Here is a 17,684-nt window from a genome sequence, read left to right as displayed (position 1 = left end):
GCACTTTCAAGGGCCCCCTGGATGCCCGAGGCCCCTGGGCTGTAGCCCAGTTAGACCTCGGGTTAATCCGGCCCTGGGTATCCCCCACACTCTGCCGTTCCAATGCTGATACCTGGGAGACTGAATAATCAGTGGTGAAGAGGTGGGGAGAGAATGTGAGACAGTGAAGGGGTGAGGTGAGGGGAGGTAGGGATTAGAGAGAGACAAACAATTGGTGGAGAGTAGCTGTGAGGTAGAGGTATGGAGTGTAAGAAAGAGAAGGAGTGAGGGGAGGTAGGGATTAGAGAAAGACAAACAATTGGTGGAGCGGGGCTATGAGGTAGAGCGAGGGAGGGTAAGAAAGAGAAGGAGGGACAGAGAAAGTGGTGAGGAGCGGAGGGGGATAAGAGTGTCTATATATCATTGTTGCCTACTTCCCAGAATGTCTGGGAGATTGCCGGTGAAGGTTGGATAACTTCCGGGATATTATTATTATCCTTTATTTGTTAGGCGCCACAAGAGTTCCGCAGCGCCATACACAGTACAAACAGTAGACTATACAGGGATAACCACTGTGACTCCAAATCTTCTGGATTGCATATGCTCTCACATAATGACATTACATTGCACATTTCCACGAGTATGGGCTAGCACAGGCGCACTAGCCAGTATGTGCATATATCAGGGAACAGCAATAAGAATGAGGATCCTTGTGGCTCAAATGAGTCAGCATGCGACTTTTACAAATAAATCATTTTCATTGTTATTTATATATTTTTTAATGATTTATTTTTGTAATAATTTATTAAACGTCTAGAATGTATTTACTAAAGTTTGATAGGGAGATTTTGATAGTTAAAGAATTTAGGGCCTATTTATTAAGCCCTAACAACAAGATAAAACATTTAATGCAGAGCTAGGGCTTTTTATTTTGCTTTGCTCTATTGATTCACCGTTATTAGAAGTAATTGGGCCCCCATACTTCTGCTTGGGAAGCAGTATTGCAGTAATTTCATTGTCCACTGCTTGGTTGTCGCCGGCATTATCATAACTTTTACAGTAAAATAAAAATAATCTTCCCTTCAGAATATTATACAGCCTTTGATGGGCTGCAAGTGCTATAGTTTCCACCTGCTGGTACCGGACAAGCCCCTGGGCGGCACTATATAAGCCCATTCGTGGAGCTAAACACACCCCTTGGAAGGTGCAGGACATGCCCCCTTAACAGGCGAGTGGTGTCTAGGTGTTAAAATGTCCCTGAAATTAGTTTCCGATAGTAGGTAAATATGGTTACGCATGAGGTGAAAAATTAGAAGCATTTACACAAAATTAAATGCTCTGTGTGTCATACAGTTCAATGACCCATAATGTAGATTGTATGTCAAATTCAAAGACAGTTCCTGTTACATATTTGCATGCTGAGTAGGAATCTATCCTGCACTAACAAGCTCTAAAAATGCTGTCTGCCGGTGAGATCCAATCTCCGCACTAGCTAGCATCATGCTCTTTATGCCCACTGAGCAAAACATTAACTTAAAAGACCGCTATGCATCTGGCATACACAAAAGTCCATGCTATAGAAACAGAGTGACTTATTTGCATATATGTCCCAAGGGAGCTTGTTAAAGCTCCTTCTACTTTGAAGAGCTCTAACAAGAGGGAAACCGGTTGTCTGAACATGAGAACTAGTGGCAGGCTCTGTATGTGGGAAAGGATGGACTCAAAGGCTACCATGTAGAATGCAAACATAGAAGCCTTTGCTCCAGAAACTGAGCGGCTACTTAGTTTTCATGACATGTTTCCTGGCTAAGTAAAACATTATTAAACGAATTACAACTCTTTTCTGAATGTCTGCTTAGGTTAACGTTTTTTTTAAGAAGCAACATCATGTACAGTTGTTTTCTGAATCTAAACCATGACTTATTTATTGTAAATTACCCAGCCATCATCTCAAAAGGCAGGGATATATTTCTGCTTATTTTCTTACTTGTACCACCTTATGCTTTTATGCCCCTGTCAAACCTTTGTTGCCATACTACTTGGTCAGGGTAACTCATTCATTTTGAAAAGAAAAGTACAGTAAGCAGGACGACAGTATCAGCTGAATCAGTGGATTTTGCATAGTAGAGGATTAAAAATCCTAAAAATATGAATGTTTAGATAAGTCTTGTGCTAGTAGAGCTGAATTTGAATGTATTCAGTGCTGCCCGTCTGACAATACACACTGAGACCATAGACCAGCAGTTGTGACAGAGGCTGGGTGATTTTAGGCTTAGGGCGTTAGGAGCTACTTTTACCAGATTACTCTTTGCTACCCAGAAAAATACTTAAGGCTGTTATTTAAACTTTGTTTGCTGTCATCCGTGTTGGCAACACATGATAGCTTTAATAGGAATCAAATGCCTGTGTGATCCTAAAGCTAAATTACCACCAGGAAATAAAACCTTTCTTTCCTAGGTGGACCCTCCCCATAGTTAGAGCTCCAGAAAATGCAACTGCATCTAGCAGGCTACTGGTTCTCTGGCTAGGGCAGGGGCAAACGCAAGATTTGCAGACGGGGGTTTCCACACCACGCCGCCAGTGGGTGTGACCAGTATGCATGGGGGCGTAGCTATCATTTTAGACAGTGCTTGGCTGCTCTCCAACTGTCCCTATGCCGATAATATACATGCGTGCACTACTGTTAGGTGCATGAAACTCTCTCTTTTTTTCGAGCAGAGCCGTGTGAAGCGGGGGCAGGGTCCAGCCACCTCAATTATACAGTGCCCCAGGCTTGGATGGGGGTTTCCAGGCACTAGGAAACCCCCCTCGGTTTGCCTATGCTAGGGGTGACCTTAGAAAAAAATGTTTTTGAGGTAGTAATGCAGCATTAAACTTGGGCCTTTTCCTCTACAGTCAACAGATACCAATGTATTGGAGGAATTATGTAACATATGATATTTGTCTTACGCTTGTTTTCATTCAGTGCAGCTCTTAAACAAAATAAAAAAAACTATTCAAAATTGATCTCTTACCAGGGTTGCAGTCTGTGAGCAGTGAGCAGATAGAGAGGAGAACTTTAGAAATGGTTAGTGCTGGGCTCCAGTTATCTTTCAGGATATCAAGGCAGATCACTCCTTGGCTGTTAATGTTACAGTGGTAGATCCTTGTTCGAAATGTCACCTGCAAAATATGGCAACTCTGTCAGTAACATTTAAAATATAAATCACAAATTAAAGCATACTTGCCAACTCTCCCGGAATGTCCGGGAGACTCCCGCATTTTGCGAGAGTCTCCCGGACTCCCGGGCGAGTGTGGCAATCTCCCGAATTCTGCCCACTTCACTAGGAAGTGCCCACTTCCTAGTGAAGTGGGCAGAATTAGATCCCAAACGCCGCGATTCCCGATGAATCGCGGCGTTTAGCCCCGCCCCCCGCTGTCAAATGACGCAATTTGCGTCATGACGTCACAGGGGGCGGGGCCGAAATGACGCGATTTTGGCCGCCCCGCCCCCTCACGCCCCCCTCCACTGGCTGGCTCCCGGAAGAGAGCTGAAGAAAGTAGGTAAGTATGAATTAAAGCATACTTTTGCTGAAATACATGACTCAAACTTGTACAACACGCGTGTTACCTGGAAAATTGTTTCAAAACATATACTGAAACCCTGGCCGATCTTCCAGACATTTTTACTTCCTGAGATTACACACTTCAGAAATCACTTTTTAAGGTTTATTTGACTAGAGTCTGAGTACCATATTGTATGCAATCTCTATGTCTTGGTCATCTAGCATGTCCTCAATTTTAAAGTGGGTGGGAACGAAACAGCCTGTAACCAATCAGATCAAACTGTTTACGGTGGTAGAAGATGAGAGTGCTTTTAGGAGGGCAGTGACCTGTCCACCTGCGATTATGTTAATGAAGAAAGGGCTATAATAATCAGGAGCAGCGTCATGATGTGAGGAAGAGAATGGAAGTGAGCAGTAAGTCATACACTGAAGTGAGGGAGAAGGGTCTACAACAGCTCAATATAGTTATGTGAGGCTCCTGTCATACTGATACTGAAGATTGTGAAAGCTTTCTATCTCAGCAAAATTAAGTCCACTCATCCAACTTGTTTCTAAGCATAAGATGCTCTCACATTTAAAAATTATATGTATTGGTCATCAAAATTGATAAAATAAAAAGTTACAAGTATGGTACGGGGCTTCTTTTCAGAAGACACAACAGCTAACCGGCTGGGGAGCTGCAGACTACAGCTTGGCGGTCCACCTGTTGCCGACCGCTGCTTTACTCCCTTGCAAAACTATAGACACATCTACACCTATTTCAACCACATAAAAGAGCAGAGGAGAAAATTGCCACATTAATAAAGAAAATATGGAATTAAACACACCCTACTATATGTAATTAGGAAACTGACTTCCTTAACAAAGACATGAGGGAAAATATAGCTTTTTATTAGCAAAATAAAATCATGGAATCTGGAAACAACTTTCATAGATTATAAGAAATATTGCCTGATTCAACAGATTCAAATGTGAATTACGTAAAATAGAAAGACACAAAGCAAAACAAAAACATTTCAACAAACTGCTTATTGTAAGTGCAAAATAAGTATTTATAGGGTGGATAAAAAGTGATAAGTATGATAGGCAGAACATAGAGGACAGTAAATAAAAACATAGGGGATGTAAGAAACATAAGTCTGTTAAGCGTTGAGAAATCTTTGAAATCATTCAAGGTGACGGATGGAAGGAAATAAGTAATAGGTGTTGTATCCAGGCACCATATGTTTTCTACAATGCATATAATTATGCCCCCTTTGGCTCCACAGCTTGCAAAATACCTTATGATTCTTACATGGGGTTTTAAAAGCCTCAACGTGCAAAATAAGATCCCATAAGAAAATTTTGAGTTGCATTCGTTAATATGTGTATAAACGTTTAGCATGTAGCCGTGTTCACTGTTTGTATATGGTGGTATAAATAATAAAAAGAGAGCAAAGAAGCTAAAACAATTGACATATTGAATGAGTATTTCTATAAGCATACATAGATCCCTCATCTGAGCTCCAGCAACTTGTTAAGCATTGCATTTGGCAGTTCAGAAGCATTACCTGCTTTTATTTTGCACTCTATTTACATTTTTGTATTACAAAATGTATCATTGAAGCTTTTGAAGTCAATGACATTTGCTCTGAACTTGCAGGTCATGCAAAACTGTTTTAAAGCAGTTTTGGGCTACAATATAGTAGGATCAACAGATTGTCAGCTATGCTGGTATGATCCAGTACAACAGCACTCAAGAGCTGTAGGACCACACTCCTATACAGAGTGCACAACTACATGTCTAAATGATTTATGTCAAGACAGTAACAGGAACCCACACAGTAGAGCCTGTATGCAGAGAGACAGAACTGGTAGAGTATCTGAGGCTCAAGGAAGCCTTGATAAAGAGGCACACCTGCATAAAAGCTGATATCCAAGTTCCATACCCTCAATATAAATAGTCTCTGTCTGAGGAATGAAACAAGACTTTACCTGGATGTCCCAACAATATCTCAAACTCTAGAAGTCCAAAACCAAACTATTTAACTAACCCCCTCACAGTGTCTCCTCCCCTACTTACATCTCTCTCACGTTACATGGACAACTTAACTTACTCTTGTTCCCCAGGCATGCTGCATTGAGAGTCATCTTCGATTCGGTCCTCAGTTCCACTCTCCATATCCAGTCCTTCACACAATCATGCAGCCTACACCTCCGTAACATTGCTCACACTCGCCTCTTTCTTACCCAAGACGTCACTAAAAACCTCATTCATTCTATTATCATTTCCCATCTTAACTATTGTAAGATCCTGCAAATTAGACTTCTCTACTAACTCATCTCTCCACTCTTCAATCTGTCCTCAACACTGCGGCAAGATTTATCTTCTGTACCTGGGACTCCTCTTCAGCTGCACCGTTCCGTAAACCTCTTCACTAGCTCCCCATTCCCTCCAGAATCCATTTGAAACTGTTCAGCCTCTGCTTCAAAGCCCTCACTGACGCAACTCCTCTTTAAATCTCTGACCTAGATATACATCTACCCATCCCCTCCTCCTCAGACCTGCATTTTACCTCTTCCCTGATTACCACCTTTCATTCCCTCCTCCAAGACTTAACTTGTGCCAAACAACACTTCTGGAACTCCCTTGCCCAACTTACCAGACTATCCTCCAATCTTTTTAATGCTCCCATCAAAACCCCTCTCCCATCTCTTCGTCTTGGCCTATCCACCTGCCTCATGTCCCACTCACTTGTCTCATTCATTTGAACCTGTCCTATCTCATGTTTCTTTATGCTTTATTTTGCATCGTATTTGTTTTATACTCATGTTCAACCTGTTACATTTCATAATGCTGTATGTATGTCCGGTGTTGCAGAATCTGTGTCGCCTTAGAAATAAACAATGATGTTGATGTGACAGTCCCACGCTACAGGAAAGGGTATTTTGTTACTGCAATAATCCTCCATCTCCCTAATTAGGAAAATAACTTGGGTGTCCATCTTTGCTTTATACATACATGTTTTACTTTATATCTTTTAAAATGCCCTATGTATGTCCGGCATTGAAGAACCTGGGGCACCTAGAAATAAATGATAATGATGAAGTGACAGTCTCATGCAACAGAAAAGGGCATTTTTTACTGCAATAATACCCCATCTCACTAATTAGCAAAATTAATGAGTGTCTGTTACTTAGGAGAACCAAAATTTAGGAAAAATTTAATTCTTCTTCTGGGGCTTGCAGTGTGTGGATAGTCAAAGACTAGCAGCCTATATATGAATGCAAGACAAAATTTGTTTGTAAATGTGGTTTTGCTAACTAGAGACAATTGGGTTTATGGCAGAAAATGTGGGTGGAATTCCATTATAGTAAGCACAAAATATATAGTAAAGTATACTGCTAAAATAAGTAAATCTACTTTTTGTCTTTAAATTTCTAAAATCTAACATCTAAATGTTAATTTAAGGAAAATATATGACAAAAATACAATGTGATCCAATATATTGACTTCTTATTCCGCATACAATCATGTGTCTATAAAGCATACGTTATAATAGACCTTTCAGTCCTTTGTAGGCCTTTTATAATGCTGGTCATTGCCCTCTGATCTCATTGCCTTTCATGTTATACAGGAATAGACAAACAGAAAGCTCTATTTTTAGCACTTCCAGGCTCATAAAATACAAAGCTGGAAGCATCCTTGTGCATTGGATTGAGCCGTTTTCCTAGACAGGCTACATTCTGTCACACGGAACATTAACAATACTCATGTGATAGCTCTAACAGTAACCAATGTTTCCTATTCCAAGCCACTGGCAAAATGTTACCATGCTGAAACGCCCTCATTGTGGCTTTGCCCTAAAGAAATCTACTAAGCAAAATGTTTTTCCATTTTTATTTTACTCAAATGATTAATTGTGTTGTTTCTTTAAAAGAAATTTGTGAACAAATATATTTTTGAAAAAAAATCAAATAACGCCTATTGCTAGTCTAGTAATGTCAAAAAGTAGTTTTACATGCTCTTTCTGGTTCATGTGAAACTACTTCAATGCAACATACACACAAGCAAAATTTTAAAGTGTTAAACTCACTTTGATGTTAATAGTTCATAAAATAATGTAGATGAAAGAACCTGTACACACACACTTTCAGACAAGCGATTGCTTTGCGTACATTTTTACATTCCCTGTAGTGTCAGAAGTGTTATACAGGTTCTGAGGAATCACTGCTGGGAAGCTTTGACACACTTTAATGTTAAAGTGAGTACAAGATTTTATAACTGCTTTTACTACTGTTGTTTTTCAATGTCTATTTTTGTGAGCCCTAACAAGACTTCAGCAGGGTAATGGAGCTTTCCATTTTCCTTTTGTCTGTCCATCCTCTTCCTCAAAAAAAAAAATCTCCATTATCCTGACCTCTTTAACTTAGCTCAACTCCTGTTTGTCTTCCTACCTTTCCAGTCACACATTTATGGGTTTATTTATCATAGAGAGAAAAGCCTTATCTCCAGTAACAAAACAACAGAACTACGATATCGGCAATAGCCTATATATCGCTAGTGGTAGCCCCCATCAGCAGTAAGATTCGCCGGGTCTTGACGATGAGAGCTTACCCACAAATGACAAAGGAGATATCATCCGCCGTTGACAACGGAGACGTTGCCCGTGGGCAGGCTGGCGGTGTGCCGCGGGCTTTTCATAAATAAGCTTACCCATGCAAAGCATCTCCAGATGGCATTAACAGAAGAAAATGTATTAAAAATATGCTTTATTTAATGAATACAGCAATTTCACATTGGGGAATAGTTTTTAAATTTATATATTTTAAATCAATTTTATTTTTTTTTAAAAGTCTAGACTTCCACTGCACATGCGTGAGTCGTCTAGGTGTGTCACGCATGTGCAAATCCCTTGAGACCCTTACCACTTCGAGCCAGTATCACAGAGGCAGCTGAGTACTGCTTGTCTGCTTCCGCAATATTTTATTGACAAATTGTGGAGAGAGGTGTTTTTCTATCGCTGAAATAAAAAAATCAACCTTATCTTTGACTTTTAGTAAACAGATCTCTTAGTGTCTCTCACAATGTTCTCTCACTTTCTTTACTTCACATAACGTCTGAAATTAAGGGAGACTTTAGTTTGTCAACTATTTGAATTACATTTCAAATATTTTTTAAAAAAGTGTTGTTCACATGTGCATGCCTTATGCACGCTGTATATTATTTACAACTTCTAGTGCAAAGGATGTATTTAAAATTACTGGGAAAAACTCACTTGAGCTTGCAGAATAGGAAAGTTTTCTCTTAAATAAAAGCACAGTAAGCACCAAAAGGAAAATGTAACAAATGTTTTAAATAAATGCTGTTGCAGGATATATATGCTGTATGGCAACAAAACTTCTACGAATTAGAGGTAGCCACTGTGGTTAAATACTCAACGTGAAAAGGAGGGAAGCATATTTAAATTCCATTTAAATTAATATCAAATGAGTATTTAAATTGTTAAACCTAGAAGGGATTGAAAATTCATTATGGAAGCACGAGGAATGTAGCCAAATATGAAATCAGGTTATTAAAGATTGGATCTGAAAAGCAGATTTCTAAAGATAGCAAATCTAACCCCAAAACATTTTCAAGTACATAAACGGGAAGAAAAATAAAAATTTATAACATTGGGCTGCTAAATATTATCACACTAAACATAATTGTAAAAGATGAATAGAAAACTAATCTTATAAATCTACATATATGGAAAAGCATAAGTTTCTTGGCGAATGTCTTCCACAGCTCTCAAGGTAAAGCTTACACTTATTTAGCATTGAAAAAGTAACCTATTAGACCACAGAGCAACAAATATTAAAAACATTATGTTTTGGTAGTAAACAATCAATTGTTTGACTGCTGGCAGGAAACCTCGCCACAACACAACATAGCGACAAAGAAAAAATCTTATTTTCTAAATAGCATTTTTGGTGAATTTACCAAATAATTTGCTAATATATAAAAACTGCTACACGTTACAAATCGGAGCCACGCAATGTGGGGTGAACCGGCTAGTATGTGTGTGTGTATATATATATATATATATATATATATATATATATATACATGCACATATATACACAATACTGTGCAAAAGTTTTAGGCAGATGTGGACAAATGCTGCAAAGTAACAATGCTTTCAAAAATAGAAGTGTTAATAGTTTATTTTTATCAATTACTAAAATGCAAAGTGAATGAACAGAAGAGAAATGTAAATCAAATCTATATTTGGTGTGACCACCCTTTGCCTTCAAAACATTCCCATAGATAATCCCACTGTCTCTTCTGCCACTAAACCTCTTTCACTTACTTCTCATTTTCACTAAAACAACTATTTTCTCCAATGACTGCATTGTCCTGTCCTAATCAGGCTGCCTCTTTCTATAACAACACTGTAACAAAAACTTACTTCAGCACTAGACAATGCAGCTCCAGCTACTACATATAGTCTCTGATGATCCAAACCCCAGCCATGGCACAACGAACAGACCCGCAACCTGCAAAAGTGCTCCTGCACTTCAGAGCGCCACTGGAAGAAATCTCGTTCCGATCCTGATTTCCTCCACTATAAAGTCATCCTTTCATCTTCCAGCACTGCCCTTTCAGCTGCCAAACAAACATTCTTCAAATCTCTAATATTCACCCAGTCTTCTAACCCATGTCCCCTCTTTGCCACCTTCAACTCACTTCTCTGCCCACCTGCACCTTCTCCTTCTTCCTCCCTCACTACCCATGATTTTGCCACCTATTTCGAAGGCAAAACTGACACAATTCGACAAGATATTTTCTCATGCCAAATTCCACTCACTCTACCCACCATTACCTATACTCCCCAATTCACCCTCTCATTCTCTCCAGTAACTGAAGACGAAGTCATCATCAACATTTATATAGCGCTTTACAATTGGGAACAAACATTAATAAAACAATACTGGGTAATACATACAGACAGAGAGGTAAGAGGGCCCTGCTCGCAAACTTACAATCTATGGGACAATGGGAGTTTGAAATACAAGCGTAGAATTGCACATTGAACCAGCTGGAATGCAAAGGTAAAAAGTATTGAGTGGGCTGTGTGATCAGTCACACAGCAATGTTGGTCAGAGGGTTGTTGTCATGTGTTAGCTGTGTAGAGGGTGGTAATAGGTACCTATAGAGATTAAGATGCTGGTTAAGGAATATCATAAGCTTGTCTGAAGAGGTGGATTTTCAGAGAACGCTTGAAGGTTTGAAGACTAGAGGAAAGTCTTACTGTGCGAAGGGAGGGAATTCCACAAAGTGGGTGCAGCTTGAAAAAAGTCCTGTAACCGGGAATGGGAGGATGTGATGAGAGTGGAAGAGAGAGACGTAGATCTTGTGCAGAGTGTCGAGTTGGGAGATATTTTGAGACAAGTGAGGAGATGTATGTTGGTGCAATTTTGTTGATGGACCTGTTGGTTAGTAGAAGAATTTTATATTGGATTCGTTGAAAAACAGGCAACCAATGTAGAGACTGACAGAGTGGTTCGGCATAGGAAGAACGGTTTGCAAGGAAAATCAATCTAGCCGCTGCGTGCAAAATAGATTGTAGGGGTTCAAGTCTGATTTTGGGAAGACCAGTAAAAAGGGAATTGCAATAGTTGATGCGGGAGATGATGAGTGCATGAATTAAGGTTTTTGCAGTGTCTTGTGTGAGATATGTGCGTATTCTGGAAATATTCTTTAGATGTATGCAACATGATTTAGATAGAGTCAATGTGGGGAATAAACGATAGTTGTGAGTCAAGTCTCTGCACTCCTTTTACCATCTCACCCTACAACCTGTCAACTCGACCCTATTCATTTCCAACTTCTCTGCTCCCTCTCTTCCACTGCATACCCACCTCTAACCCACCTCTTCAATCTATCTCTCTCCACTGGCACAATTCCATCCTCCTTTAAGCATTTCGCTCATTTCACCTATTATAAAGGAACCATCTCTCAATCCAGACTCTCTCTCCAACTACCGCCCTATTTCTCTCCTCCCCTTTGCCTCCAAACTACTTGAGCGATTAGTGTACAAACGCCTGTCTCACTTTCTCTCTTTTCATTCTATTCTCGACTCTCAGCAATCAGGCTTCCGCCCCCAACATTCCAATGAAACTGCTCTCAAAACAGTGACCAATGATTTACTCACTGTTAGGGCTAATGACCACCAAGTTGAGCTTTTAGAACGGTAGTATTGAGGTCTTCACCTTTAGTAGCTGCCTGTCCCGTAGAGCTTTATGTGCTCACAGGTACTTGGATGCCCCCAGGTCTTAAGATCAGTGTAGAAAAAAGCTCATCTATGATGGCTGTAGCACAGATGGAACCAGAGGCGGTAGCCCAGACTGGAGCAGGTGGTCAGTGGCCAGCCAGGGTCAGGGTTCCATTGCAGACAGTGGAGTGAGGGAAAAGCCAAGGGGTTAGGGCAGGCAGCAAGCAAATTCGAAATACAAGCAGAGGTCAGGGCCACAATAGCGGAATCCAGGATTCAGGCAAAGGTCAGGGCAACAGGCAAGGGTAACAACAGGAGGTCAATCAAAGTCAGGAGACAAAACAGCAGGTCAGCAAACAACACAGACTGTGAATGCTATAACCGGAAGGGAGGCTAAGCCCTCCCTGCCTTACATGCATAGGTGGATCAATTAGGAGCCAGGAATGCTGTGGGGAAATCAGCCTCAGGGGACTGCAAATTAATTTACCTGTCCCTGCGCACGCGCCCAGGGACGTGGCGATTCTGACAGCCGCCCCTGAAACCGGAAGTGACGTCACGGTCGTCATGGGGACACACACACAGCCTGAGACAGTGAGTCGCAGCGGCTAGGGGAACCGCCACGGCTCATGACACTTACTGCAAAATCTAAGGGTAATTTCTCCATACTCATTCTCTTGGACCTCTCTACTGCTTTTGATACCGTTGATCACCTTTTTCTCCTACACAGCCTTCACTCCATTGGCCTTCGTGACACAGTTCTTTCCTGGTTCACTTCCTACCTATTAAACCGCTCCTTTAGTGTTTCTACCTCTGACACATCCTCCCCTCCACTCCCACTATCTGTTGGGGTACCGCAAGGCTCTGCTCTTGGCCCTTTACTTTTTTCATTGTTGTTAGGGTTCTTACTCGCCAGCTCCGTTCCGCCCCACTTCCGGGTAGGTCCCGGCTGCGGTCATGTGACCAATGGGCGGCGGTCATGTGACCAATGGGCGGGGAATTCAAAATTCTATTTCAGCGCTGCTCTGACACACTATCTGTGTCAGAGCAACATGTTTTCAGTGTCTGGCTTCCTCTCCTGTGCTCCCTTCTCCTGTATGTTCCTTGTACTTTACTCCTGTGTACCGACCTGGTTGTTGTCCCTGACTATTCTCTAGTCTCATCCCTGGCACTGCAAATTGGATTGACTTCTGTGTACCGACCCGGTTACTGCTCCAGGCTATATTCACCAGGACATTACGGTTAGTGTGCTTTGGTCGCTAGCACCTTATTGTTCCATTTCTGCCTTGTCTGTCCATCTTATAGAGCTTTCTCCTTACGTCAGTAGGCTAACCTGGGGGCCGCGACCTGCGGTTCTTCGACAGCTAAAAACCATCCTGCCTTGTGGCGGTTCTTGGAGAGGACCGTTAGACTCCGCGCCCTGGGAAGGCCGGGACTAATACTGACTAAGGTAAATCCTGAATTGTAACAATTGTACACCTCTTCTCTTGGGGCACTAATTCGCTCATTCGGCCTTCAATACCACCTCTACACTGATGACACCCATATCTATATCTCTCCACTGACCTCTCTCCTTCTGTACTATCTTGTGTCTTTCTGACCAACTGTCTCTCTGCTATCTCCACATGGATTTCCCAATGCTACCTAAAGCTCAACATGTCCAAAACTGAGCTTATTATCTTACCTACCGCCAGAGTCACCCACTGCCCTCAGTTCTCCCTCACTGTTAATATCACCACAATTTCCTTGGTCTCTCAAGCCCGCTATCTTCGTGTCACACTTGACTCCACTCGCTGCTTTATTCCTTACATCCAGACTCTCTCCCAGTCCTGTTGACTCCACCTTAAAAATATTGCCAGAATAAGCCCTTTTCTTATTCAACATGCTACCAAAACTCTTATGATCTCCCGTCTTGACTATTGTAGCCTCCTCTTTTCTGGCATTACTGACACTCATATACCCACACTTCAATCCATCCTAAATGCTGCTGCAAGACTGATCTTTCTCACCACTCCACATCTGCTGCACCACTTTGCAAATCCCTACACTGGCTCCCTGTGTCCTCCAGAATCAAATTCAAATTACTCACACCTACAAAGCCCTTAACAACACTACCCCTGAAAACATCTCAAATCTCATATCAAAATACTCTCCCTCCCGCTCTGTTAGATCTACCTCTGACCTTCGCCTTGTCTCATCTCTGGTAACCACCTCTCACTCCCGCCTACATGACTTCTCCCGTGCTGCTCCCCACTTATGAAATTCCCTACCATGCTCAATCAGTTTCCCACAGCTTTTAAATCTTTAGAAGCTCTTTGAAAACACATCTCTTTTTTAGAGGTGACCTCACCACTATTCCAATTTCCAGTCTAAGCCACACTAGCTCCTCTTGTTTCAGCTGTGCCCTCTTCAATTTAGAATGTCAGCTCTCTAATGATCAGGGTCCTCCATACCCTTTGTTTTCATGTCTGCATTTATTTTGTCTACCTTGTATGTCCCTGTTTTATTTATGTACTGTTTTTCCTACTGTACGGCGCTGAGGAGCACTGTGGCGCCTTACAAATCTACAATAATAATAATAAACAGCATCTGGTACATAAGATAAGTGTAAGTCTAGGGGAAAAGTAGGTACATGTGTAGAAAACTGGTTGAACGATAGACGATAGAGAATAGCTGGGATCAGTACTGGGGCAGTCTCCTCTTCTACAATTCTATTCATTATCTTGTAGAATGTAAGGTCTCAATGTTTGCTGATAAAACATAGCTATGTATAGTTACTAACACAGGATTAACTGTCTGGTAAACTTGAAAGTGAAATGGCATGTATGTTTATACAACTAAGCCATGATAATAATTTTGCTACTTGCACATTAAATGTAATACAACTGGGGAAAACGGAGATGGAAAAGAACTCAAGAATATTACTCAACAAAATACAGAATAGCGGAACACAGTGCCAGATAGCATCAACAAAGGCCAATTAAATTTTGGAATGCATAATTACAAGGGCTGTATTGTATTACTCTTGTACAAGTCACTAGTCAGATGAAATATTAAATATGGGGTTATTTTGGATACCTCCCTGTAACAAAGACATAAGAGAACTTGAGGGGCTTCAGAGGCGGGCAACCTCATTTGAAAAACAAAAAAAAAAGATAATGGAACTGAGCCAATAATACCTACAGGTTATACTGCCTTTAGCTACCACAACATTAACTTCAACAGCTGTCACAAGTATGTAGAGATTAAGAAAAAAGAAATATGCATATCTGTAGGCCAGAATGATATCAGACTGCTATCAGCTAAGCAAACAAACTGATGTATGCTTGGAAAAAAATAAAAGAGGTATTTTAAGGAAAAATATTATTTGCTGCAAAACATACAATTGCAAGCAAATATTAGTGAGGTTATTTCCTGCTTCTCAGATAACAAACAAAACCTCTGTTGCTTTTTATGTTCACTGCCTTGTACTGTGGCCTTTGTAATGTCCCTACAGGCACATTCTACTTGCCCAGTGTGGCAGACTAATGGCTAGCAGTATCTGTATGAAGTAGCTAATGGAAGTAGTTGATGCACTATAGTGTATATGTGTGGTTACAGTGGCCTTGGACAATCACTGGCTCTCCAGATGTGTGGAACTACAGGTCTTAACATGACCTGTCAACCAAAGGCTTACATGGCATGCTGTAAAGAGTAGTTCTACATTTGTTGGCAGGCCATTGGTGGCCTACACGTGATTTAGGTCATACTTGCTCACTCTTTCAGGATGTCAGGGAAACTCCCGAACTCTGGGTAGGTCTCACAAACCCCCCTGTCTAATCTCCCACATCCCGCCCCCTTCCTAGTGAAGGGGGAGGGATGGGGGCCTCCATAACATGATTGGCATCAAATTGCGTCATTTTCATTTTTCAAGGGGAGAAAAAATAAGGCGGCAAGTAGGATTTACAGCATGTATATAGCGGTATTGGCAAAACACCACAGTTAGAGGAAAATAAAGAATACAAATAATAGCAGTGCAGAAAAACTATACATTAGTAATATCATCTAAAAATAATTACATTTACATAGTATAGCTGCTGAAGCATTTTTCATTAAACTCAATTTCATTATTATGTTTATAATTAAACTGTCTTGGGTAAATCACCAAGGTTGATCTTTAATAATGAATTCAAATTGCAGCCTGTAATGCAATTCCTACACGTTTTTTTTCTCTCATGTGTGAATTTATGTTAGCGTGCTGTCAGGACTACATTGTAAGAAGAGTTTATATATACTTTACAATAAATGTGAAATAAAACCAATAAAAAAAAAGCTCTTTAGCTAGGGTAACCTGCATATTGTAAGTAACTATATCCAGAGAGCATTATCTTGTAGGAGAGGGGGTTATTTAAAAACTAGATGGTGCGGGAGAGAATACATTAATAAAAACAGACTAAGGAAGTGGTGGGCTAGTTATAATTGCTGAGCTTGGGACAGCTGATTTGAGCTGAGAGGCAGAATATAGAGGGATGCAAGCAGGGGCTGGCTGGGCTGGGGGCAGGGGGAAATCTGCCCCCCGGGCCGGTCCCATAGTGGGCTACCTTGAGCTGGGTCACTGGGCCACCTGCATTATTTCTTAGCTTTAAAATGTTCCTAATAGGCTGCTGAGTCGAGTCTTGCCCCCCGGGCTAAAATTTTCCAGCCCTCCCCTAGATCCAATGGGTCTAAATGAAACACACGTGAGGCTGACAATACAGATTCCTGACATCAGGGAAAGCATTCACTTCAGCTTGTAAATTACTAGTGCAGAGGTTATAAAGTCTCTGAAGACAGATCTAATGGGAAGACACTGAGACAAGTTTACTTGTCTATAGATCTAAACTCATAACTCACTTGTGTGATTTGACCCAATGATTTAAAAAAACAAAAGAAAGCATTTTTTAATGTTAAATATATATACAATACACTGTAATGGATATTTAATACAATATTTTTCATTGAAGTATGATGTTATTATTTAAAAGGATGCAGTTATAACACCATAATATTCTACGGGACTTTTAGGGGCATTATAGTGTAAAATGACATTTTAATTGGAAATTAATCTATGTATTTGATTACTATACTCCCATAGCGAATGTAAACAGTCACAAGCAGAGCCATCATTTCGTATACTGGAACTTTGTATTGCTTTGTGTTATATTGCTATTGTGTTACTTATATTGTAAAACGGTGCAGGATATATTGGCACTATAGAAAAACATGGTCATGATAATAACAATATTTCAATTTAAAATTTAATTAAAATGTTGCAGCCTATTAAATGCCAGACAAACAGTGTGAACATTACTAAGAAACAAAAAATCGTTGAGGATGGCCAAGCTTTAAATAGTAAAACACCGACACATTGATAGTTAATAAAACTATTTTTTTTGCACTAATGTGAACACATAAAAGCAATATTGTGATGATTATGTAGTATATCTAATGACTGATTGTTATTTTCTTTTGAATTCATGTATGACAATGTGTATATTTTGTGTAACCTCTCAAAGTATGCTTTGCTGACTGACCTAGGTGACCTATGCAATTAACAAAAAGAGTCTTTTGAAACTAGCCAGATACATAAGGATCTCGGGGGAGTTTGAAGCCCCAAAGTTGTAAACCATCTAGCCACTCAAAGCAGATCAGAGGTGAGAGATTCTCTGAGGTGCCCAAACATATATCTTAGTGATAGATAATTTACTTCGGAAAGCTCTGTGTCATTTTGGGAATCAATCTGACCTAATTGAAAGTGTTATTCCTAAGGTGATGGTGAAGAGCCTGTAAGAAGGGTTAAAAGTGTTCTTCTTTAGCCATTACATCGTGCATTTGCATGAGGGAGTCTTTCAAGACTGAAATGTTCCATCATCTTCCATTGTGTTCCCTCACACACATCAAGTCT

The 17,684-nt window shown here is 40.5% G+C and overlaps 1 protein-coding gene across 2 annotated transcripts in view; it reads right to left on the bottom strand.

Moving 5' to 3' along the window:
• LOC142158410 (ubiquitin-conjugating enzyme E2 E2) overlaps window positions 1-17,684 on the bottom strand; it is a 199,445-nt gene that overhangs the window by 15,956 nt on the left and 165,805 nt on the right. For both annotated transcript variants that reach the window (XM_075212333.1, XM_075212334.1), the window contains exon 5: window positions 2,994-3,141. In XM_075212333.1, coding sequence (XP_075068434.1) covers window positions 2,994-3,141 — 148 coding nt within the window. The remainder of the gene's footprint in view (window positions 1-2,993; window positions 3,142-17,684) is intronic.

This window comes from Mixophyes fleayi, chromosome 5 (genome assembly GCF_038048845.1).
Source record: "Mixophyes fleayi isolate aMixFle1 chromosome 5, aMixFle1.hap1, whole genome shotgun sequence".
NCBI lineage: Eukaryota > Metazoa > Chordata > Amphibia > Anura > Limnodynastidae > Mixophyes > Mixophyes fleayi.
Note: the sequence above shows the minus strand (reverse complement) of the source record. Positions and strands in the feature narration are given on the sequence as shown.